Genomic DNA, 26,357 nt, shown 5'->3' on the forward strand with positions numbered 1-26,357 from the left:
CCCCAGAGTCAGATTAACTTGTGGATGCCATTTGTATGTATCTGTGTCCAGTAGGAAGAACGTTAGAGGTAGTTTCGCAAGCCAATGCTAACTAGCGTTAGCACAATGACTGGAAGTCTATAGTATCTGCTTGCTAGTTAGCAACTTCCTTCAAACTACACGCAGAGACATAAAATGGTATCCACAAATTAATCTGACTCTGGGGAAGTAGATAAAGGGCTTCATTGCCAAAATCCACAGGTATCCCTTTAAGTATTTCCACAATATACCCATAAGCCTTTTTACCTACCCTATCTGGCTGTAGCAGGTTGCATAGTAAATGAAATGTCTTTGGCCCCATTACACAAAAAAATTTAGGCACAATTTTATCTTCATCAATGTCATTTGCAAGAACAAGATTTTCAAACCGTTCTCTTGGGTTTCATAACCACATTTTTATAACAATTAAATAATGATGACATGGGAGACAGGAATCAGTTCAACCATTTATCTAGAACGTGCTCATCTCAACATAAACAACTCACATGGTGCTCTGCGGCACAACCCGTTTCGTTTTTGCGTCTTTTACTTTCGGTTTTATACACCAGCAACTGCTGAAATTACAATATTTTTGGATATCACACACTGGCTCTAATGCCTCGAAATCAGCCCCAGCTCCAGCCTCAGCCAGGCGTGAGATCAGGGTGAGAAGTCATTCTACTACCCTTCTCTTACTTGATTAGTGATCTAGACCGTGATCTACCCTGTCAGATCTGAAGCCCTGAAGCTGATTACACAATCCCCGCCACACACACACACACACACACACACACACAAACACACACACACACACACACACACACACACTATTGAACAGGACAATCCACACAGGCATTCATCACAGCTGCTTCCAAGTGTAAATACACCACCATATTTATACACAAACCCCACTAAGGTGTCTGAACATTATTTCCGTAGATGCCGGTGGAATATACAGTTATTATATTAAAATTAAACTGTTTTTTTACACACACAAACATTTTAACAAATCTCAGTCATGTTTTAGTTTTTTTTAGAAATTGTATATTTTTTAAAGGATTAGCAATTCTACAGTAATCTGGATTAAGGAGGTTTGCGTCACGCTGCTCTTTAGAAAGCTCCGATTTGGTCACTTGTAACTTGCTGTTAGGACAGTCAGTATTCCAAAACGGATTTTAAAAACAAAACTGATTTGAGCATTAAGGCCTGCAGTTTGAACAAAGCTGTGTGACTGTATAGGTGACAGTACTCCAAGGTAGTCAAAGTAGGGTGAAGGATAGCTATGCAGGATAGTATAGCATGCAAGTTGAACATGGTGCATTGCATGCTAAGTGGACTTAAGAGAATATTCTGACATTTCAAATATGCAGAAGTTTATTAAAAACAAATGCATTATTCATGCAGCTGAATGAACTGTAAACCAAGGATTACATCATCCTCATCTGGGAATACAATTTCATTAATGGAGGCAAGACAGTACACCAGCCAAATTTGGTCAGCTGATAAATGTATCTGTTACAGGTGGTATACACACTTCCAGCACAATGTTAGGTGCAGGGTATATAATAAAATATAGCACCAGAGAAGAAATAAAGAATATATTCATACTATTCTGATTTTCCTAGTTTCAATAGTTAAAAAAACATATGTAGTATACTCTTACAAACATAACCTATTCAACCAACAGTCATGTCCTAGTTACATCCTCAATATACTGTATTTCCAGTTCGCTTTTACATTACGGTTTCAAAATTCACAGGAAGGTACAAATCCTTTATAGAAAATGGCCAATATCATTGGACGTGAATGCCAATGTTTAAAAATCCTGTGTTCCAACTACACTTAGATCCCCTTGGATACTCTTGTTGTAGTATGTGCCCTTTGGCATGGCCATAATAATATGAATTCCCTGTTAACATGTCTGAAGTTCAAATGATAGAACGAGGTTATTGCACCGTGCACCACTTTCATCAACGTGATGTACTTGGTAATGTTTTTTTATGCATATGACAGGAACCTCTCACAAGCAGTCCTGTAGCATTATCTCTGTTTCTGGTGACCATTTCTTAACAGAATGAGTCATGGGTACTTCCTGTTTAAGTTTCTGCTTGTAAACAGGAAGCAGGAGTACGGAGTCATGATCTGATTTGCTGAATGGCGGATGAGGGAGAACATACAATCAAGGAAAATCTCAGGATAATAAATTATTAGTGTACAATTAAACAATAAATAAATAAATAAATAAATAGATTTAAGCTATCGTTCCTCTCACTCTGTGCTTGAAGTGTTATTTTCTGAAGTGCGATGATATTGTCCAGTTTTGCCTTAAGAGCATCTCTTTTGGTCTTTATTTTGGGTTGAGTGCGGGGATTGGTGTTGGCATGAGGGTTATAAGGTGTTGTAGTAGAGGGAGATGGTGTCAGTGTTACTGTAGTGTGCTGTGTGGGGTGTCTGTGGAGGTGCTGGGTTGTGACAGTGTAATTAGTATTGTGTGCTGTATGATGTGTGTGTGTAGTGATCTTGGGGTTGGTGTAGGTTGCGGTGTGAGTGTTGTGGGTGACAGTGTGAGTATTGCATGTGGGAAAATATGATATAATGACTGCGGGGGTCACCGCATGATCAACATGATGGAGTAGAACTCCCAAATCCTTCTCCCCTGCCCCGTCTTCTGATGCCCATCAAGGATGGCCTTCTACCTGTGTGAGACACAATTTGGCATCATGAGTGAACATTAACAATAGTTACATGACACTAAGCAGCAGCTGCTGCTCTCTCCCTTTCCATGTTTGTGTGTGTAAGTAATTTAAATAGTGAGAGAACAAGCTAACAATAGGAAAGAAAGAGGACAAAAGAAAGAAAGAGGAGAAAGACAAAGAGAGGTTGGTACATACTGTAGCAACACACACATGTGCTTCAGACTCCTCCATTTCGCATCACGTCTCCCAGGTCACAGGATAACTTTTATTTTGCTGCATTCAAGCTACAATTTCCCAGGCCACTCTCTTCTTGATCATGGGGTTATCAAATTTGTCTTTAGAATTTTTCCATGTATCAATCAGCATTACAAATGAGTAGGTCCAGTTAAATCCTGAAATACAACAAAACAAACTACATTAGATAAATTCGCCTAGCTAGGTTAGCGAACGTTTGCCAGCTAAGCTAGCTAGCTAGTAGGACGAGGCTGCTTAAGTTTCTAGTTAGCTAACGTAGCTAGTTAGTTTCTCTGCTACACGGAACAAAAATATAAACGCAACATCCAACAATTTCTATGATTTTACTGAGTTACAGTTCATATAAAGAAATCAGTCAATTGAAATAAAATCATTAGGCCCTAATCTATGGATTTCACATGACTGGGAATACAGATATGCATCTGTTGGACACAGATACCTTTAAAAAAAGTAGGGGCGTGGATCAGAAAACCAGTCAGTATCTTGTGTGATCACCATTTGCCTCATACAGCGCGACACATCTCCTTCGCATTGAGTGATCAGGCTGTTGATTGTGGCCTATGCAATGTTGTCCCACTCCTCTTCAATGGCTGTGCGAAGTTGCTGGATATTGGAGCGAACTGGAACACGCTGTCGTACACGTCGATCCAGAGCATCCCAAACATGCTCAATGGGTGACATGTCTGGTGAGTATACAGGCCATGAAAGAACTGGGACATTTTCAGCTTCCAGGAATTGTGTACATATTCTTGCGACATCGGGCCGTCATTATCATGCTGAAACATGAGGTGATGGCAGCGGATTAATGGCACGACAATGGGCCTCAGGATCTCGTCACGGTATCTCTGTGCATTCAAATTGCCATCGATAAAATGCAATTGTGTTCATTGTCCGTAGCTTATGCCTGCCCATACCATACCCCACCGCCACCATGGGGCACTCTGTTCACAAAGTTGACATCAGCAAACCACTCGCCCACACGACACCATACACGCTGTCTGCCATCTTCCCAGTACAGTTGAAGAGCACACTTCTCAAGCGTGCCAGTGGCAATCGAAGGAAAGCATTTGCCCACTAAAGTCAGTTACGATGCCGAACTGCAGTCAGGTCAAAACCCTGGTGAGGACGACGAGCACGTAGATGAGCTTCCCTGAGACAGTTTGTGCAGAAATTCTTCGGTTGTGCAAACCCACAGTTTCATCAGCTGTCCGGGTGACTGGTCCCGCTGGGGAAGAAGTCAGATGTGGAGGTTCTGGGCTGGTGTGGTTACACGTGGTCTTTGGTTGTGAGGCCGGTTGGACGTACTGCCAAATTCTCTAAAATGACATTGGAGGGGACGTATGGTAGAGAAATGTACATTCAATTCTCTGGCAACAGCTCTGGTGGACATTCCTGCAGTCAGCATGCCAATTGCACGCTCCCTCAAAACTTGAGACATCTGTGGCATTGTGTTGTGTGACAAAAATGCACATTTTAGAGTGGCCTTTTATTGTCCCCAGCACAAGGTGCACCTGTGTAATGATCATGCTGTTTAATCAGCTTCTTGATATGCCACACCTGTCAGGTGGATGGATTATCTTGGCAAAGGAGAAATGCTCACTAACAGGGATGTGAACAAATGTGTGCACAAAATCTGATAGAAATAAGCTTTTTGTGCGTATAGAACGTTTCTGTGATCTTTTATTTCAGCTCATGAAACATGGGACCAACACTTTGCATGTTGCGTTTATATTTTTGTCGCATCATAACTTTAAAAAAAAGATATTCTTATTTTTTATAACCCTTTTTCTCCCCAATTGGTAGTTACAGTCTTGTTCCATCGCTGCAACTCCCGTGCGGACTCGGGAGAGGCAAAGGTCGAGAGCCATGCGTCCTCCGAAACACGACACACTGCTCGCTTAACCCGGAAGCCAGCCGCACCAATGTGTCGGAGGAAACACCGTCCAGCTGGCAACCAAAGCCAGCGTGCATGCGCCCGGCCGCCACAAGGAATCGATAGAGGTCGATGGGACAAGGACATCCCAGCCGGCCAAACCCTCCCCTAACCCGGATGATGCTGGGCCAATTGTGCACCGCCTAATGGGTTTCCCGGTCACGGCCGGCTGCGACAAAGCCCGGGATCGAACCCGGATCTGTAGTGACGCCTCTAGTACTGATCAGTGCCTTAGACCGCTGCGCCACTCAGGAGGCTCTTGTTGCTTCATAACTAACAACATTCAACATTTGCTAGTGTTTAATTACAAGTTAATTGACAAATAGGGCCTTTACACACCCGTAGCACTTCCGCTGTTCTCCATCTTCAAAATCTTTGTTCACCACACACAAACTTTTCAAACTGTTAGCTAACATTGGCAAACGTTCACGGCCAAAAGCAAGCTGACAGAGTTTTTTGTTGAACGCACCTCAGTTGTTCATAATGTTTTGTACACTCAGTGTAAATTCTGTTGTTTAACAACACATGTTTTCTAAGAGTGTAGAAGTAGTAGAAGTAGTAGTACTTTATTGAGTGTGACAGTTTTTCTACAAATATTAATTCACATAAAAACATAGCCCATATTCTATAGTAATTGAAAGGCCATCCAGGCATTAATTCTGCTGTTTGGGCTGCACTGGCAAGGGAATACTTTGGCGAGCGTACAAGATTACATGGTGATATTGCATCTCCGGAGCTTGGTTTAAAACCAGTTATAGCGACAGGGCTGAGCTCCACCCTCCCTTATTCAGCCAGGACATAGAATTTAAAAAAATAAGTATTTCCACCGGATAAAAAGACGGAGAGGAAAGACAGTTAGGACAGTGAGTGTGGGGCAAGTGAGAAAGAGGGAGCGAATTGGGGAGGATGGGGTTAGAGGGAGAAATATATATATAGAGAGAGAGAGAGAGAGAGAGAGAGAGAGAGAGAGAGAGAGAGAGAGAGAGAGAGAGAGAGAGAGAGAGAGAGAGAGAGAGACATTACGCCATGATGCCTTTTTTGGATGTCAAGGACTACAGACTACAGTTATTACAAAAATACGTGAAGATTTGGATCATTTATGATGCACATAATGTACAAAGTCATGGTTATTTTTAGAATAATTCTTCCTGCAAAAACTTTATTTGGGTACTATGCATGGACAATATATTTCAAGTTTAAATGCCCTACATAGTGATGGTATCATCGATTATAATCCGTATTGGATTGCTCAACACTACATTATGAACACATTACACTGAATTAGACAAATGTACATCTAAAAGATTTTGCCATAATTGGCCATTAAATCGTCTTGGTGAGGACTGAGGAGAGTAATGTCACAAATCAATATTTTCAACATCTCTAACTCAGTATTATTAAATATTCACATTTTGCTTATTAAACGGACACTTTCTTGTTTGGTAAGATTTGGGATAGGGATAATGAAATGTTATGACTATCATATCCATAGATTGGGCTATGAACGGACCGTTCGACAAAACATATTTTAAAGCTATACATTGTTTGTTTACACAGACTCAAGTGACAACAAAACCATAGTAATACAACCTAAGATCTGGGGTTAAGATAGGGCAAGAACCTTAAACTCATAAGATTTTTTATCAACATCAAAAAGACAATAACTATATTATTAAACTAAATGACTATTGAACAGCAGGAACTCTTACAGATTGTGTTGTAGAGGTTTGCTTCATGAAGGTTATTATTCACATAAAATGTCTATGGGGACTCCTAGTGGCCATATTGTGGGAAATGTTGAACCCAAAGGCAGGAGGGCCTTATGTAGCAATCTTCTCAGAGTAAAAGTGCAGATTTAGGATTAGTTTTGCCTTTTAGATCACATTAAGTAAGTTTACACAGGCAGGTGGGACCTGATCCTAGATCAGCACTCGTACTCTGAGATGCTTGATACATATTGATGCATATGGCCCCAGATCAGAGAAGTTGCAACATTTACTTTTTTCCCTCACTGTATGTTAATGCTTTCTATGTATAAACATCAACAGACTAATAATGACGGGTATTTAGTCAAGATCATGAGATGATTATAAGGCATTAAAGTCTGTTATACTGTATATAAAAGCTTTAAAAAACTGCCATTTGTTATAAAACCCCAAATATTCACACAATACACATGCATTGCTGAGCAGAGGTGACTCAGCATCATTATGCTGTTAATCATTTTGCCACTAGATGTCTCCAACACTCTTCCTCATAGTGTACCACGGACAGCAGTGGACATAGCAGCCTACACAACTTCGCCTAAGGATGGCAGCATCACCCTTCTACTGAATTTGGTGCTGTATACAGTGCATTCGGAAAGTAGTCAGGCCCCTTGACTTTTTACATTTACATTTCAGTCATTTAGCAGATGCTCTTATCCAGGTTCAATGTTAGCTAGCTAACATTAGGCTATAACTACCAATGCAAATGGCTTTCTGAGATAAGAATAATATTACTACACAGATCATACACGTAACGTTAGCTAGCAAGCCAGCCAGCTAACGTTAATTAGCTAACAGTATGCTTTAACTTGCAATGAAAACGGCTTTTAGACAAAATGTGAAACTTATAATATCTGAAAATGTAGCTAGCTTGACTCTCTTACCCGTATACATGGATGAACGCTTCTCCCTCTCTGTCACAGATGCCATGGTTGCCCTTAGTTTGAAGATGTAATCCAGAGACGTGTTTTATACAGCCTTCTGTGTGTTCTCTTTTTGACTCCCTCCGCATATTTGCGATCAAACGCCAGAATTTTCTCCATTTCCTTAGCTATCATACTCTGCTTCCATAGGGCATTCCACTGATCTCAAAACTCGGTCAACTTCTTCCGTGACATCAACACTGTTGATCGCCGTTTCAGAAGAGTCTACAATGTCTGGTTCATTGAAAATGTTTTTACCTAAATCAGGGATTTCTTCATTGTCTTATTCATTTTCAGAGTCAGAGAGAGTCAGCATGGCACAATCGTCCTCCAGAAAGTGGAGAGCATTAGCAACACTTTTGCAGTTCTTCATGATATCTTTCAAAAAAGCCGCATTAGAAAGGATTACCTACACATACTGAGCAGCTCATGTTATAGACAGAAGCATGCTACATGGTAGACCAATCCAAACTCATCTCTTGGCATGTCCAGCCCATCCATTATCTCAGCCAATCATGGCTAGCGGGAAGGTTCCTGTCTTTTTACATAGCTAAACCAACTAGGCTCGTAATTTAACAATGTTATTCGTATTTACAGATGGCATACAAGTTTCTTATTAAGGCACATGAAAGTTCACATGTTCCAGAAGGCATTTCTGCCTAAAAAAAATGCATTTTGATTAAAAGATTTATGTTTACGTTCAAACGCCTCTCTTGTGAAGTAGTGACGTGCGACATACGCCTAGTTTCCTGAAACGAGTCACAAATGTGGTGGCACCTTTTTTTTTAGGTCCCGCACAGTCATCCTGATTCCCATGTAAAATAGTATTTTGAGTGACCAAAACATCACCCATAATAAAAATTTGATATGATTTTAACTTCACTCATAATATGTTTTCGCGATAGAAATGCTCAGAATTGCGAGAAAATTCACTTTTCCTCTATTGTTTAACCATCAGTAAGGCTGAAAAGACAGGCTGAGTGTGTGGAGAGCTAATAGGCTGAGTGGGCGGGGAGCTCACCTTGACTGACTGTTCTTTGAGATCATCTCAAAGCACAAAGCAACTCAAACAACATTGAAATTGCATGCAACATCCAATCCTGTCATACATCATATCATGGTTTCACAAATTATTTGTTTATCCAACTGTTTGGTTATTGTTGCAGCATTAATATAAACAAAACGCTGGCTGTATAATTTAGCTAGCCAAAATGAAATTGACAGCACTGTTTTATCAAGCTAGCCAGCGAGTTAATCTTGGACAAATTCAATTGAAACTGGATGGGGTGAGGCTGGGTACATTGCATAAAATACAGGGGCTTTCACTTGGGACGGGGGTTTTATAATTGTATAATTGGAATGTGATACAAAACAAGGCAACGGTGTGCTTTAGGACCATGCGGATGCCTCCGGGTTATCGGGTAGGCTGTTTCGAGTCTTAATCCGACTGGATAAAAAAAAATAATAATAATAATAATAATAATAATCTAAAGCCAAAGTTGCGCCCCTGATAAAATATATATATATTGACTGCCAGACCATGTTAATGACTATCAAGAAATTGTTATACATCTCCCGTTTCGCATGTCTCTTCTGTTGTAGTTCGCAGCAGCATTGACAGATGTGTTCGACATGACAAATGCATTGGAGATTTGAACGACCCTTCTCCCCCTTTTGTTCCATGCTGGCTGAAGACCTAGCTAGCTAGTAACTAGCTAACACCAGAAACCTCTAAGTATATTTGCCATAGATGAATAGAGGAACGTAATTGAACCAACATATAAACGCAACAATTTCAGTTCATATAAGGAAATCAGTCAGTTGAAATAAATTAATTAGGGCCTAATCTATGGATTTCACATGACTGGGAATACAGATATGCATCTGTTGGTCACAGATACCTTAAAAAAAGGTAGGAGTGTGGATCAGAAAACCAGTCAGTATCTGGTGTGACCACCATTTGCCTGATGCAGCACGACACATCTCCTTCGCATTGAGTGATCAGGCTGTTGATTGTGGCCTGTGGAATGTTGTCCCACTCCTCTTCATTGACTGTGCAAAATTGCTGGATGTTGGAGCGAACTGGAACACGCTGTCATACACATCAATCCAGCGCATCCCAAACATGCTCAATGGTGACATGTCTGGTGAGTATGCAGGCCATGAAAGAACTGGGACATTTTCAGCTTCCAGGAATTGTGTACATATTCTTGCGACATCGGGCCGTCATTATCATGCTGAAACATGAGGTGATGGCAGCGGATTAATGGCACGACAATGGGCCTCAGGATCTCGTCATGGTATCTCTGTGCATTCAAATTGCCATTGATAAAATGCAATTGTGTTCATTGTCCGTAGTTTATGCCTGCCCATACCAAAACCCCACCGCCACCATGGGGCACTCTGTTCACAACGTTGACATCAGCAAACCGCTCGCACACATGACGCCATACACGTGGTCTGCGGTTGTGAGGCCAGTTGGATGTACTGCCAAATCCTCTAAAACAACATTGGAGGGGGCTTATGGTAGAGATATTAACATTCAATTCTCTGGCAACAGCTCTGGTGGACATTCCTGCAGTCAGCATGCCAATTGCACGCGCCCTCAAAACTTGAGACATCTGTGGCATTGTATTGTGTGACAAAACTGCAGATTTTAGAGTGGCCTTTTATTATCCCCAGCACAAGGTGCACCTGTGTAATGATTGTGCTGTTTAATCAGCTTCTTGATATGCCACACCTGTCAGGTGGATAGATGATCTTGGCAAAGGAGAAATGCTCACTAATATGGATGTAAACAAATGTAGGCACCAAATTTGAGAAAAATACGTTTTTTTGTGCGTATGGAACATTTCTGGGATCTTTTATTTCAGCTAATGAAACATGGGACCAAAACTTGACATGTTGCGTTTATATTTTTATTCAGTGTATATTTGCTGACACCCTGCAGTAAAATTCTGGCACCAGTAGAATAGCTTGCTAGCTATGTAAACCACATCCCTCGGCAAACACACTTTCTGCGATGATGGTTACAAGGCAGAATGGGGGCAGTGGATAAGGCGGACAGGACAAACAGCTTTGTGGAATGCGCTCAGAAAACTACCAGGTGGAATAAGAATATATTTTTCCATCTGATCGACACTGCTGTCCTCAGTGGCCACATCGTTCACCACCAGCTAACAGGTGAGATGATTACTGAATGTTTTTTTTTGTAATTGGACATACAGTTCACATACAAATCACATACAATTCCATTATACAATTATATTGACAATATCTCACCCACCTACCCACTCCCTCATCATCCTCTCTACTCCCTCATCCTCCCCACTCCCTCTCCCCCATAGGTGAGGTGATTACCTACCAAACGTATAGAGAGAACCTCAAAAGAGAGCTGCTGGAAGAGCACCACACCCCTCGGTGTCCATCCACTGGGGGTCGTCCTGCTGCAGACTATCCCCTACACCTCACTGCACAACATTTTCCCTCCGAAGTCCCGCAAACTGCTGCTCAAGGCAGTTGCACACGGAGGCACTGCAAAGTCTGTCTGTCCGGAACCAGGAGAAGGAAGCAGAGGAGGTTGACAAAGTACGTGTTTAGCTTGTGACACACCCATGTATGTTGCACCATGCTTTGGGGAGTACCACACGCTCAAGCACTATTGATCACATCTGCAGCAATTACTGACTGACTGACTGACTGGCTTGACAGGTGACCTGCCATGATACTACACTCTCAGAAAAAAGGGTTCCAAAGGGGTTCTTTGGCTGTCCCCATAGGATAACCCGTTTTGGTTCCAGGTATAACCATTTTTGGTTCCAGATAGAACTCTTTTGGGTTCCATGTAGAACCCTCTGTGAAAAGGGTTCTACCTGGAACCCAAAAGGCTTCTACCTGGAACCAAAAAGGGTTCTTCAAAGGTTTCTCCTATGGGGGCAGCCAAATATCCCTTATTGGTTCTAGAAAGTAATTTTTTTTCTAAGAGTGTATGCCTTTAGGGGTGGGAATGCAGTTGTTGTTCAATCACTGCATGAATATTGAAATATGGGTTATGCATATTAATAAGTTGTCAGTCTTTTCTTGCTGTTTTTTTGTTGTTGTAGTAAAACTAGTTTTTGTTTTCGTTGTTCAAGCACTACCAATACTTCAATAAAATAGAGAACCATTACATATAGGCCTATGTATTTTCTTGCAGTTTTTTTCCTCTAGTAAAACTGTAAAGGAGTGCATGTTCAAAGAGTATGTTGCTAGCATACAAAAGCTGGCCTCAATCTTCGACAGAAAGATGTCCAGTTCTAGTTATGATTTTGGCAAATAATGTTCAATACTGTTTGTGTGTGTGGTTTCTGAAAATACAGAATGAAGAGTAATTATTAGTAATTACAATATAATATCAGGATATACAGTAGCAATAAAACAATATTACAATGAAGTAAGATAATAACACTGCTATAAAAATAATAACTTGCATTGACAAAATCACAATTATGAATGAAACAGTAAGAAACAGTAACTGAAGAGCTCCACATGGGCAGAGGCCAAATGAGTACACAGGCCATGGTCATAAAGCCAGGGCAAATGAATACACAGGCCATGGTCATAAGGCCAGGGAAGCTTCAAAGGATTAAACACAAGCTAATGCTTCTCTGACGCCATTAGCATTGCTTTACAGAGCTAATAGAAGAATGTAGCTAGCTATATAAGCACAATTGAGTATAACACCATAAAGGTTATGAAGTTAGTACCTCGAATGTCCGCGGTTATTAAGGAATACCCACAGAATGCATTATGCTACATACAGACAGACATACATACATACATACGGTGTGCTCCAGTAGAAATGACATAACAAAATATATAGGATCTATTATGATAATGGCACTTACTTTGATAGGAACGCACACATGTCCAAAGTTATTATTATTAAGGAAAACAACAATGAAGGCAATGCGGGCGCAAACCAGAAAATGCGGCAGGTGGAAAAAAGTTTGTGCAGGTTCTGTTCTGACTGCAGATGCGCAAATGTCTGCATACTTGACCTGAGGAAAAACAGGGGGAATGCTTAGGCTCTCATCGAAAAGAGAAGTTAGTCAGGCTCATCTAGCTAATCCTCACCTTACATTAGCATAGCATGCCTCAAACGTAAATTGTCCGCCACAGTGAAATTGGATACTTACACTACCAGTCGAAAGTTTCGACATACCTACTCATTCAAGGATTTTTCTGTATTTTGACTAGTTTTTACATTGTAGAATAATAGTGAAGAAATCAAAACTATGAAAGAACACATATGGAATCATGTAGTAACCAAAAAAGTGTTAAACAAATCAAAATATATTTTATATTTGAGATTCTTCACATAGCCACCCTTTGCCTTGATGACAGCTTTGCACACTTTTGGCATTCTCTCAACCAGCTTCATGGGGTAGTCACCTGGAATGCATTTCAATTAAGAGGTGTGCCTTCTTAAAAGTTAATTTGTGGAATTTCTTTCCTTCTTAATGCGCTTGAGCCATTCAGTTGTGTTGTGACAAGCTAGGGGAGGTATACAGACGATAGCCCTATTTGGTAAAAGACCAAGTCCATATTATGGCAAGAACAGCTCAAATAAGCAAAGAGAAATGACAGTCCATCATTACTTTGAGACATGAAGGTCAGTCAATACGGAACATTTCAAGAACTTTGAAAGTTTCTTCAAGTGCAGTCGCAAAAACCATCAAGCGCTATGATGAAACTGGCTCTCATGAGGACCGCCACAGGAATGGAAGACCCAGAGTTACCTCTGCTGCAGAGGATAAGTTCATTAGAGTTACCAGCCTCAGAAATTGCAGCCCAAATAAATGCTTCACAGAGTTCAAGTAACAGACACATCTCAACATCAACTGTTCATGGTCAAATCCTGCAAAGAAACCACTACTAAAGGACACCAATAATAAGAAGAGACCTGCTTGGGCCAAAAAACACAAGCAATGGACATTAGACCAGTGGAAATGTGTCCTTTGGTCTGGAGTCCAACAGCCGTGTCTTTGTGAGACGCGGTGTGGGTGAACGGATGATCTCTGTATGTGTAGTCCCCACCGTAAAGCATGGAGGAGGAGGTGTTATGGTGTGGGGGTGCTTTGCTGGTGAAACTGTCTGTGATTTATTTAGAATTCAAGGCACACTTAACCAGCATGGCTACCACAGCATTCTGCAGCAATACGCCATCCCATCTGGTTTGCACTTAGTGAGACTATCATTTGTTTTTCAACAGGACAATGACCCAAAACACACCTCCAGGCTGTGTAAGGGCTATTTGACCAAGAAGGAGAGTGATGGAGTGCTGCATCAGATGATCTGGCCTCCACAATCACCCGACCTCAACCCAATTGAGATGGTTTGGGATGAGTTGGACCGCAGAGTGAAAGAAAAGCAGCCAACAAGTGCTCAGCATTTGTGGGAACTCCTTCAAGTCTGTTGGAAAAGCATTCCTCATAATTCATTTTACAGACACAAAAAGATCCCACCTTGTCTAATGTTTTTTGTTTTGTCTGCATTTGGAAAGTTTACCAACAAATGTTCTGTTTCCATCAGGCCTGTTGTGACATTTTTAACAGAAATGTACTTCACTCGCATAAAAAGGTTGGATTTTACAGCTTGTTTCTAGCATAAAGCATCACGGAAACAAAGCCCTATTATAGATCACTTTATATAATCGGATCCGTTTTATTTTCTTCAAAATCTTAAGCTAAAAATGGGTATGTAGGCATGTGCTTTTTGCCATTTTCTTTAATAAAAGGTAGGCTGGTTAGTGAGTGCATTCTGACATCACTCGCATAAAAAAAACTCATGCTGGGGGGACTGTTAGAGATATTTGCAACTCACATGTGAAAAGGTTAAAATGAGTGGCTGTATGTGATGTAACATAAAGCCTCAATTAACCCCGCCTCCTGAATTACAGTTTTTGACACAGAGGAGGAAGCCAGTAAGTTAATGATCAAACTTTATCAATGTACCAGCAACAGTAATTTTTCATACTTTGGTCATCCTACTTTCATCTGGTTCCGTCCAGATATCATCCAATTTGATGAAAAACATGATTTTGACTGTGAAGGACATTCCAAGTTTGATCAAGTATGCTTTAATAAATTACACTTTGATTTAATGTGCTCTATTAACTTTGATTTAATGTGCTCCAAGGCTTGCATCTGATTTGGACACAGACTCACATCCCTGTTACTGGGAGCTGTGAGATATTAGGAATGGATCGAAATTCACAAAATGGTTACCTGAAAGGAAAACGGGGGAGGGTCATGCTTTTTCAATTTCAGTCAAGTTTTTTTTTAAATCTAGTCTAGGGGAGGGTCATGTAATTTGTAATTGATGAAATGTCAATATTTCTCAGAGTTTTATAATTTAGTTGCTTATTGAGAATCTCATCTCTGATTCTCCGCTGGGCACACAATATAAAGTGCGCTTATAGGTTATTTAGTGTGGTCTCAATCAAATGATCCATAACCTATAGGCTATAGGCTACGAAGTGCATGCTCAGAGAAGCACAGAGCAAAGTTATATTTCTAAGATAGCTGCTGGGATGGTGTAAATAAAACTAGGCTGCACTACACACCACAATGAATATTCCAACACTGAGCCCCGGCCTGCTCTGCTCTTGCTGATCAAAAAAAATTTTTTTTGCTGCCTTACCAAAATGGCTGTGCTGTGTAGGCCTACGGTGGCAGTTCAGGAGGAGAGTCCAAGGCTTATTCAGATTAATTTTTGTTGATTAGGCCTAGTCCAAAAAATTCACAATATTGCGCGCGAACTAGCCTATGTTCTGTTCAGTTTGAGAAGGAGAGTGCGAAAATGAGAAGGAGGACTGGAGGTCAACTTTGATAGCTTGCTACTACTATAATAGATTTTATTAAAAACAATATGTTTCTTGCCCATGATGTATTTATCAGAGTTATTAACCTCACAATAAGCCAGATTCTAGTAACTTATATCGTGGTGCTGAAACTTTAAGCAGCAGCCTTGGCACAATCAATCAGAAATGGACAGCTCATGGTGCTGAAAGTAAGCAAAATCGAGTTGGCATCATTCATTTCAACCATCTTCATTTTAATTAGACTTTACTAACAACAAGAGGGCTTTGTGTTGGAGCCTATTTCTTCCTATTTAAGAAATATGAGGTAGGCCTACCTGTTTGATGGACGAAATTAGGCTATAGGCTGCTATATGCATAGATTTGTTGGTCAATTCCTCCACCCACCATGTACTCTTTAAATAGCCTACCTCCAAGTCAGTGAAGGGCTGTTAAGTTAAAACCAAGACTCGAGTTGAGGGAGTATGAGAGGGTATGCCATAAGCCTACCTTTTATTAAAGAAAATGGCAAAAAGCACAGGCCTACCTACCCCTTTTTAGCTTAAGATTTTGAAGAAAATAAAACGGATCCGATTATAAAAAGTGATCTATAACAAGCTTTTAAATCCCCCTGAAAGACGTGACTCTGATGCATAGGGGGATATCATTGTTTATTTTCTTTGCCATTGACATTGAGGCTGAGCTACAACCATTTATAGCTGGGGAGACAAAACATTGACTTTGCTTGGGAAGTAATCTAATTCTGTCACAATCAATTGATTAAGCTATTCATTTTCTATACAATAGAAGATGTTTAAACCCAGACAGCTTTTAGGGAAATGCTTGTGACCTAAAGCCATGGAAGAAGAGTAGCCAGCAGAGTTAAAGCGTACACTTTTCTGGGTCAGTAGGCCTACTCTGTCTAGGGTGGAAAGGTAGGCCTAACTTTAGTACCATGCTCAGATTCCTAATGACTTTAAGATTGAATTATTTGCAAACAGGGACAGTTTCGCTGCAATCAAGACACACTGATTTGGCATTGGAGAAATATGATAAGATGAACACATAGGCCATAGAAGAAGAGAAGCCAGCAGAGTTTAATCTCCATCTCTTCATTCAAAGACTCAATCATGGACACTCTTACTGACAGTGGTGGCTGCTTCGTGTGATCTATTGTTATCTCTACCTTCTTGCCATTTGTGCTGTTGTCTGTGCCCAATAATATTTGTACCATGTCTTGTGCTGCTACCATGTTGTGCTGCTGCCAGGTTGTGTTACTACCATGTTGTTTTCATGTTGGGTTGCTAACTTGCTGTGTTGTCGTGTGTTGCTGCCATGCTATGTTGTTGTCTTAGGTCTCTCTTTATGTAGTTGTGTTGTCTCTCTTGTTGTGATGTGTGTTTGGTCCAATATTTATATATATTATTCTTTTTAAATCCAGCCCCTGTCCCCGCAGGAGGCCTTTTGCCTTTTGGTAGGCGTCATTGTAAATAAGAATGTGTTCTTAACTGACTTGCCTAGTTAAATAAAGGTTAAATAAAAACTCTCTCTGTCCATTCTTAGGCTGTAATTTAGGTAATTTCTGTGGTATTAAAAATATTCTGCTAATATGTAAAATGATGTAGAATTGCATGATTTTTTTAAATAAAAGGCTATTTTTTCTCGGACCTGCGAATACAATGATAGATGTATGCAATGCTTTTACTATGAAGGAGATCTTTCCACCCCTACTCTCGTCCACGGTGGCCTGTGCCCAGCAAACTAACTACCATCTGGCCCGCAGCCCTGTGCACTATTAAAATGTTTTTTCGTTGCCATGTAATGCTTACAGGACAAGTGATGGTAAACGGTAGACATGTTCTCTGCTATCCACTTTGTTTTAATTATTATTTTGGGTATAGGGGAGGGTTACTTGTTTTTTTTCAAGCGTTCAGGAAGGGCCATCATTTTAATTTCAGAGAGGTACTATTTTCTCCATGTAACCCTTATTATAAATAGTTCACTCCCTTATTGGAATTCCCTGTGCCCGTGCGTAAAGGCGTCTTGTGCGTAAAAATGGCATCCTTGTTGCGGCTGAGTGAAGACTCAGTCGAGATCAGTGTAGTGGATCACTCCACTGTCTGAACTAAACAGGTTTCACTATTAAAACATTAGGGTACTTTTCAATTCATCGAATATTCTATCTTTTGTGGTATGAAAGTTAGAAACGTTAACCACACAGTGCATATTGTATTGAACTACATTGCATTAAATACCTGCATTGAAACAAATATAGCCTACATCTAAAAGATAAAAATAACTCCTTGTTTAAATGTTTCCAAACACATTGTTCAAATGTTGCCCAATGTTTAGCTCTCCAGACTTTTTGAAACCGTCCATATAATGCATATTATACTGCAGGATCATTCTCGGACAAGCACAAAAGACTGTCCCATCTGTGGAAACACTGAAAGGCAAGAAAGGATTGCATCATATAGCTTTTGGAAACGACGGGGGAGGGGAGGGGAGAGGGGAGGGGGGGAGCTGGCGAGGGGAGGGGAGGGAGGGAGGGAAGGAGGGGTGGCATTTAAGGGGTCTAGTTGATGTGAGATGATGACATACAGGTGGCTGAAGACGTGAGAGCAGATGGCGGAGAGCCCATGGCACTGAGGGGGCGCAGTCTGGCTTAGGAAAGAGCTCAAACTAGTGACCGTGCGCTGATGAAGGCAGTGTGCGAGTGAGCTGCAGGTGAATCCCTAACCTGGGAGTGAGTATCTGGCGCCAGCGCGTCACCTGAATGACGGGGTATGAGACAATGAAACAACAATGGAAGACAGGGATAAAACGTGTCCATGTCACGAGAGAGGAAATATGAGCGATCAGGGAAAGGTAAAGAAAGCTGGCCATCTGATTAGACTGCTGCCGAATAAGTGAACTGAATGAGTGAACCTGACAAAAGACCAAAACAAATGTACACAGAGCTCGTGATCTGAGAGGCACACATTGCAGTCGGTGGAAAGAGTTTATGTTTCGTTTTTTAAAGAGAGAAGCCAGCAGAAAACGTAAAGAATCATGGATACAGAGGGAATCACGGAGGACCACGGAGCCGACCACAGAGCCGGGGTTCTGGCGCAATATGCGGCTATGAAACTGTCCGAGATAGGCGAAAGAAGTAAACAATTAGAAACTACATTCAAAGACCCTGAGCGACAGAGACGGATTATTCTAGTGATTGTCTGTGTTGCACTTCTATTAGATAACATGCTTTACATGGTAATTGTGCCGATCATACCAGACTATTTGGCAGAATTACAAAGTGAGGCAGATCACGCCTCGTTTAAGGCACGAGTTATAAACGCAGGGAATTCCTCGAACCATACAATCTTTAAAGCCACCAAAGGCAACTTCGAACTGCAGATTGGTGTACTTTTTGCATCCAAAGCCATACTGCAGCTTTTGGTCAACCCGTTGACCGGGACGTTCATTGATCGGGTCGGCTATGAACTTCCTCTGTTCATCGGACTCATCATCATGTTTTTCTCCACTTGTATATTCGCCTTCGCCGATAATTACGTGGCTCTGTTTGCGGCGCGGAGCTTGCAGGGCTTGGGCTCAGCGTTCGCAGATACATCAGGCATCGCCATGATAGCGGATAAGTACACGGAGGAGGCGGAGAGGAGCAGAGCCCTGGGTATCGCCCTGGCATTCATCTCTTTCGGGAGCCTAGTGGCGCCTCCCTTCGGGGGCATCCTGTACGAGTTCTGTGGGAAGCGGATGCCATTCATTGTGCTGGCCTGCATCTGTTTTACGGACGGCATGCTGTGCCTCACCGTGCTAAAGCCCTTCTCCAGAGGGGAGAGAGAGAACATGCCCGTGGGCACCCCCATCTACAAACTGATGATCGACCCCTACATAGCTGTGGTGGCGGGTGCCCTGACCACCTGCAACATCCCGCTGGCCTTCCTGGAGCCCACCATCGCTAACTGGATGGAAGAAACCATGCACTCTTCCCAATGGGAGATCGGCCTCGCCTGGCTCCCCGCCTTCTTCCCGCATGTCCTGGGTGTGTACATCACCGTCAAACTCGCGGCCAAGTACCCACACCTGCAGTGGTTCTACGGGGCCTTGGGCATGGTGATCATCGGTGCCAGTTCGTGCACCGTGCCAGCCTGTAAGACCTTCGGCCAGCTGATGGGCCCACTGTGTGGTATCTGCTTTGGCATCGCCCTGGTGGACACGGCGCTACTGCCCACGCTCGCGTTCCTGGTGGACGTGCGTCATGTGTCCGTGTATGGCAGTGTGTACGCCATCGCGGACATCTCCTACTGCGTGGCCTACGCCCTGGGCCCTGTGGTGGCCGGACAGATAGTCCACGACCTGGGCTTCGTTCAGCTCAACCTGGGCATGGGCCTCGCCAACGTGCTTTACGCACCAGCGCTCCTCTTACTAAAGAATGTGTGCCAAATTAAACCTTCAAACTCGGAGAGAGGCATGCTACTGGAGGAAGGCCCCACGGGTCTCTACGACACAATAAAAACTCAGGAACGCGAGAGGAAGAGGAAGGGGTTAAGTTATGTAGTTGATGAGAATGGCATAGACACCTATTCTGAAGAGGAGTCATCTGGGGGCGAGCTCGAGTATGCATGAACTGTAAAAAATGTTAGCTATACTCTCAATGTCATACTCCTTTGACCCAACCATTTACATAATCTAATTAGGAAACAAGATAACTCCAGATCAATCTCCTGTCTTTCAAGACCAATTATATCGGACAATGTAATCTGAAGTAGCATTCACAGTAGACTGCGCTAGGGTGTTTGTTAAAGCTGAAAGTGTGTGCATTGTGCCAAAACATTGATTCCATATCATATTCATGGATGTGTGTAAATGGAACATAATACTTTTATAATAAAAAAGAACAAATGAAATGTATTCGCCATTCAATATAATATACCTTATATTTATTTTGCAAGAGTTGTGCTGCTAAAATCAACATGCAATATGTCACAAGACACTTTTAGGGGGGAATAGATGGAATTGAATCCCCCGTCTTACTACGTGTATTCTGTATTTAACTTAATTTGGATGATGTATAGGCTATCTGGAATGCATATCCTAAATGTATGATAGGACATTTCAACAATTGTTTATATGTGTATATTAATGTACATATTAAATCAAGAGTATGTGAATGTACCAGTGCTTCATGTGCGTTATTGTCAAAAGTCTAATATGCATGCAATGATAGGCGAACTCCCTTTAGCTACCAGTCTGCGTCGCTTACTTAACAGTCATTAGTTGTTGAAAGGGTCGTAATAATTTCACAAGTCAAAGTCACAAAAATCGCAACACATTATTCACATCAAATTAAAATGTAATATTAACATAATTCTCAATCAAGACAAATAGGCTATAGATAATATGGAAGGTTTAATTCGTTTTCTTTTTACATCAAAATAGTTGATGCACAATTAAATATCAACAATTAATGTCTGATTTGAGAGCTTATGAAAAATATAAGCATTTCTACAAGTTTTATCAACTGAACTAGTGAACGTTTGAAATGGAGAAAGTTAGTCCAAAAATCACGTTAACCACCATTTAAGTTATCTGTGTTTTATGCCATTAAAAACAAAAATAACCCCCAATATGAACGTTTTTTTTTTAAATGCCAAAACTAATTGTATCAGGCGCTTTGGTTAAACTTTTTGGTATTGGTTTAGCAGGTTACCAGTAAACCTTTTATCCTATTCTTCAATTTTCCTAACCCTCAAATTCAGAGAATTTGTTTCTTTCATTCCATATTTAATGTGACAGGATTGGAGAATGATTTATGTAGCCTAGTAGCACAATGGGCTATTGCAGTATATAAACAATCCCAAACATAGGCTGCTATATCATATAAAACCATAAACAGTCAAAAACACACTGCAGTCTAGGCTACACGTGCGTAAATGTAAGCTTGTAGGCCTAATGTAGGCTATATTGTAAAGAACAACAACAAAAAAGAGAAATTATGGCGCACATTCAGAGAAAATTCAGAAAGCCAAAGAAGGAATAAAAAGCTTCCATACACCTCGGCGTGAGCTACCAGTAGGTCTACCTGCACACGGTGCGTATAGCATACTGGACACGGTCTCTAGCCCTTTTCTAAACAGGTGGGCTGAAGACTCAAACTACCAAATATACTTCTCCGTGAATGGCTCGCAAAGGAAGGAGCCTTGTTGCCAACAGGACTACGTTCCTTCAGCGTCCCTCCTAAGCTAACGGAGGTGCTGTGGATGGAATGCAGGGATGCTGAAACTGACACTGGACGATAAGGGGTTGGTTTTTAGGAGAACTAGAAACATTAACAGTAGACTGTCTATCTACCGGAGCCATTGATAATAGGCGAGATCACACCTGAACTTTCTGAAACTGCCGAGGTGAGTAAGAGAAAAACCTTAATATTTCTAGTAGTCTATATCGTGCCAATTAAAAAATGGCAGCACTGAATTACATTTGAAATATTATGCTTCTTGAGGTAAACTTATTAAAGGCACAAGCTGTTATTTCAACAATGGGACTCCCTACTATAATAAAGGAACCCTGCCACTTTGTTTTGGAAGACTTCAGGAAGCAAGGACATTGTTTGTTTACAAAGACTCAATGACAAAAAAATTACCAATGGAGTAATACAACCTTACATTCCTGGTTATTCTAAGCCCAAAAAGCATTTAGTTTTATAAGTTAATAATAATTTATAACATTAATTGACCATTGAACAGAAGGAAAGCTTACAGATTGTGCTTACAGTGTTTAGAATTCTTCAACTCAAAGCTTGTTAAACAGCACCCTCACTGTCCTAGTTGAATAATCACATTTCTATATGATATGATAAATTGTTTAGCTACAGTTTTAATGAGTTTGCGATATTACAACAATAATCCAATTATTTCAGCAATATCAACAATATACTTTCAGATTCTGCTACGAAGAGACAGAATCATTAGATCATTTGTTTTGGTACTGTCCATATGTAGCTTGTTTTTGGTCGCAGGTTCAGGAATGGCTGAATAATTACATTTACCTGGTTCTAACTCTGCAAATAGCACTGCTGGGTGATTTAATAAGTAATAGTCAATTGATCAATAATATCATAATACTCTTAGCAAAACTGTTATCTTTAATTTGCAATATGTAGAATCTATGAGAATAGAAAGGTTCAGAACTTTTGTGAAACATCACAGCACAGTTTAAAAATATATGGCAAATAGAAATCAAAACTGGATGGTGTGCAGAGATAGATGGGAGGGGTTGAGTGGAGCTGAAGGATGGGACTAAAAACAAACAAAAGATAACTATTGTAAAATATACTGTGTCCGTAAAATGTATATAGTCTGTATAAGCTGGAAGTAGAAGCCTAAGTGCTGTTGTCCATTAGTTTACTCCAATTATGGGAGGGATGGTAAGGTTAGGGGAATTTATTGGGGGGATTGGAAATGATGCCGACAATTACATTGATGGAAGCCACAATCTATCTGCAATATTAAAGCTGATCTACCCCCCCCCACCCCAACAAATAATATATATATATACTTTTACAATCTCATTTTATTTCAGTTTATTTTGATGTTTTTAAAAGGAGTCAATGAATAAGGGAGCAAAGTCTGACATTGTCATATCTATTTTATTCACACATGCAGGGAGTGTGGAGAGCCATATCCAATTTTCCATGCTTGACTGGACTTCCAAAGTTCCAGAATGCCAGTTTTGGAACAAGACCCATCGAAGGACCCCAGGGACAGCAATGTAAATACATGCAACTCTTATGAATATGAGTGTAGCCCCTTCAAAACTCCATGTCAATGTGTAAAAAAAACATTTTTTGGCATCTGAAATATCAGATGGCTTCTATTTTGAGCAGGATCTGGTACAATATGGCAGTGATGTCAAAACATCACGGCAGATAATGACGGAAAACAGTTTTTACACACATTCTTAAATGTTCCATGAACTTTGATCAATTATGGTCTGTAGCCTATTAGGGACATATCTCTAAAGTTGAAAATCTAGGCAAATGTATCAAAATATTCACTAAATATCTAACATTTGTCCTGAGGCTATTACTCATCATCACAGAGTAATGAAATATGATGCAAGTCAGAAAAAATACATTTCAGTTTCATAATGTAATTTCTATGTGATACTCTATTTTAGGACTAGATCTTAACTAAGCTTGTACATTTAATATTCAGATATATTCTTATACATACTGTACATATTCTATACAATACACTCTCAAGAGAAAACTACAGAAAGGACATTGAGAGTCAACTCATTGGCTAATGAACACATACCAAGGGACCCCCTGTAGAAAAAACGGATGTTATTGAGGTTGATGTAGGCCTGCGCTGCTATGTTAGTCCCCAATGTGTTGCAGTATGGATGAAAGAACACAACAACGTTTAAGTTCTCGGCCCATTTGGTCAGGGCCTGCCCAGGCTGCCGGTCCCTGCCTTGAGGGAGACCCTGGATACTTACCTCAGATGTATGAGCCACCTGGTCACGGACATCGTGGAGAAGTTTGTTGCCCCCGGTGGTGTGGGGGAGCAACTACAGAATAAACTGCTGGCGAGAAGAGACAGCAAAGCAAACTGGGTAAATAAACCAAAATACTTTTTTTTGTAGGGCTGTCAAACATTTAAAAATAATGAATTGAGTTAATGGCATTAGTTAATCGTGATTAATCATAATTTTAGAATTTGTTTACACTGAGCTCCACTGAGGTCAGAATGCAATCATGGTTACATTAAGAAACCGTGGAGCCGGCACGAGATATGGAAAGCGTACCTCAATGCAGGGATGGGATGTGCCACTGTACTCCAAATTTTACCTTTATCCACACTACTCCATCGAGAAGATTAAAATACTGCTAGTTTACCAGGAAAACGGCCCTTTTCGTCCTCATGCTAGCTAGCGTTAGCCACTGCAGCCATTTTGGAATGTCAGTGTCAGCCAATCAGCTCCTTTGTTGTTCCAACGTGACGTGGCATTCCATAATGGCTGCCGTGGCTAATTGCTAGCTAGCATGTGGGCAAAAAGGGCAGTTTTCTGGGTAAACTAGCAGTATTTCAATGTTCTCGAAGGAGCAGTGTGGATAAAGGTACAATTTGGAGTATAGTGGCGTATCCCATCTCTGCATTGAGGTATGTTTTCTGACCCATATCTCGCACCGGCTTCACGGTGTCTTAATGTAACCATGATTGCAGTGTAAACAAGCGTAACTGTGGGGTCGGCATCTTCTGACAAATTGGAGGGTTGACTATAGGAACAAATAACTGGCTCTATGGATACAAAGAACAAAGAGCTTTTAAACTTGTCCAACAGAAGACAATAACAAAAGATCAGCCAGGTCTGAGTTCATGTAAAATATAATACAGCTATTAGATCTAGCCTATCCATGTTCTTCAACATGAACTAGTCACAAACTGCTAATACTACAATTGGGATAATTTGCTTAAATCTTCTGACCTGAGAACTACAACAAAAATAGTAGCTAAATGGAATGGATGTCTTGTTCTGGTTAAAATCATTGTGGGAAGTTAGTTGAATCAAGAGGCATTCAGCCATGGCATTATAAACATTATTTTGGTTAGCTAGCGGGCTAACGTTAGCATAACTAGCTAGCAACTTCTGAACAAATGATGTTTTTGCTTTTATCTAAAGAAATACCTGAGAATGTGTTTATGGTTGAACTTTCTGTAAGTTTTCCTTCAAAATTGTTGCTCAAAGCTCCGCGCATAGTGCACCACGATAGAGACAAACAGCGCTACTGAGATCGAGGGGTTTTCTCATTTGGGCAAAAGACCATACTCCGTCCTCTCTCCTCCATGACCCGGAAACAGATAAGTGGTCAAGTGGTTGAGGATTGTGTCAATTAATTAGTAGGCAAACGGAAGAGTGTCCTCCCCTCTTCCATAGCCACCTTTCATCGAGGATACTCATGTGTATCCTACCGCGGAAGAGTTTTGTTATTGTCAGAGGAGAAAAACATGCACATGTTTAAAAACAATATGCTACTTATTGTTTTATCTATAAAATGTCTTGCACAACTATCTTAATTTGTTTTGATCACTTTACACACTTATTTTGAGATCCACCCCTGTAAACGTCATTTGCCTAATGACACGCGAGTGGAGAAGGACCGTCTCATTTCAAGCAAGTGCATTTCCATCCACGTTCACTCTCCTCGCTGACTCTCCTCGATTAACTTTGACCTTTTTCAAAAGGAGGTTAGAGAAAGGAGGAGAGAGGGCGCAAGAGGTGAGAAAATCTGCACACGGCACGGGCTCAGAGTGTGTTGTGTGTTGCGCCTAAAAGGGTCTGTGCGGAAACACGTGCGCTTAAAAGGGTCCATGCGGTGGAGAAATGGAGATGCGATTAATGGCTCAAAAGTTATTACGCCGTTCAAAATGTCACGCTTTAACACGTTATTAATGCGTTAATTTTGTCAGCCCTACTTTTTTGTCTTGAGAAAACAAACACCATGGCTCTATGTATTACCACTTTAATGAGCTTCAATGAGCAATTAATTGCATTGGGTAGAATTTGGCGAGGTACACTAATATCTTATTATCAGAGTGGGACTTGTGCAATAGTTCAAGCCATGCACAAGTTCTCACCAGTGGCGGCTCCTGAAAAAATTCTCAGGAGGGGCAATTTTTCTGATGATTTAGGTGACCTACACACGTGCATGAGTCCGTGCACGCGATTCCAGATATCTTTACCTCTGAATAAACTGCCTTTATTATACCATATCCACCCTGTCCAAAGTCTCTACTTGGTCTCAGTTCTCCAGTAAACTTGTGATTATCAACAGTACACAACGGTAACAAACAATTGGGGGAACTCACGGGGCAGATAGTAACCACTTAAAAAGGAAGCGATTCCCAAACCTTCCATAAC

At 41.0% G+C, this 26,357-nt stretch overlaps 2 protein-coding genes and 1 long non-coding RNA gene across 4 annotated transcripts in view; 2 read left to right on the plus strand and 1 right to left on the minus strand.

Moving 5' to 3' along the window:
- Positions 1-220: 220 nt before the first annotated feature.
- On the minus strand, positions 221-25,410 carry LOC121540740. The gene is made up of 5 exons (XR_005995544.2): positions 25,125-25,410; positions 23,934-24,020; positions 10,956-11,138; positions 2,910-3,106; positions 221-2,714 (listed from the first exon to the last, which is right to left on the minus strand). It is a non-coding gene; the product is annotated as an uncharacterized LOC121540740 (long non-coding RNA).
- Positions 18,053-20,617, plus strand: LOC121540566 (probable vesicular acetylcholine transporter-A). Its single transcript, XM_041849577.2, has one exon. It carries the CDS (start codon positions 18,483-18,485, stop codon positions 20,055-20,057), a length of 1,575 nt encoding a protein of 524 aa, XP_041705511.1. The 5' UTR covers positions 18,053-18,482; the 3' UTR covers positions 20,058-20,617.
- The window catches only part of LOC121540639 (choline O-acetyltransferase-like), a 67,432-nt gene continuing 65,017 nt past the window's right edge, over positions 23,943-26,357 (plus strand). Inside the window, exon 1 of one of the 2 annotated variants that reach the window (XM_041849677.1) lies at positions 23,943-24,050. In XM_041849677.1, the coding sequence (XP_041705611.1) occupies positions 23,943-24,050 (108 nt within the window). Of the gene's footprint in view, positions 24,051-24,454; positions 24,599-26,357 lie in introns of those variants that run through there. The other variant, XR_005995537.1, reaches the window with a different exon arrangement.

The sequence above is a fragment of the Coregonus clupeaformis genome, chromosome 1 (genome assembly GCF_020615455.1).
Source record: "Coregonus clupeaformis isolate EN_2021a chromosome 1, ASM2061545v1, whole genome shotgun sequence".
NCBI classification, from domain to species: Eukaryota; Metazoa; Chordata; class Actinopteri; order Salmoniformes; family Salmonidae; genus Coregonus; species Coregonus clupeaformis.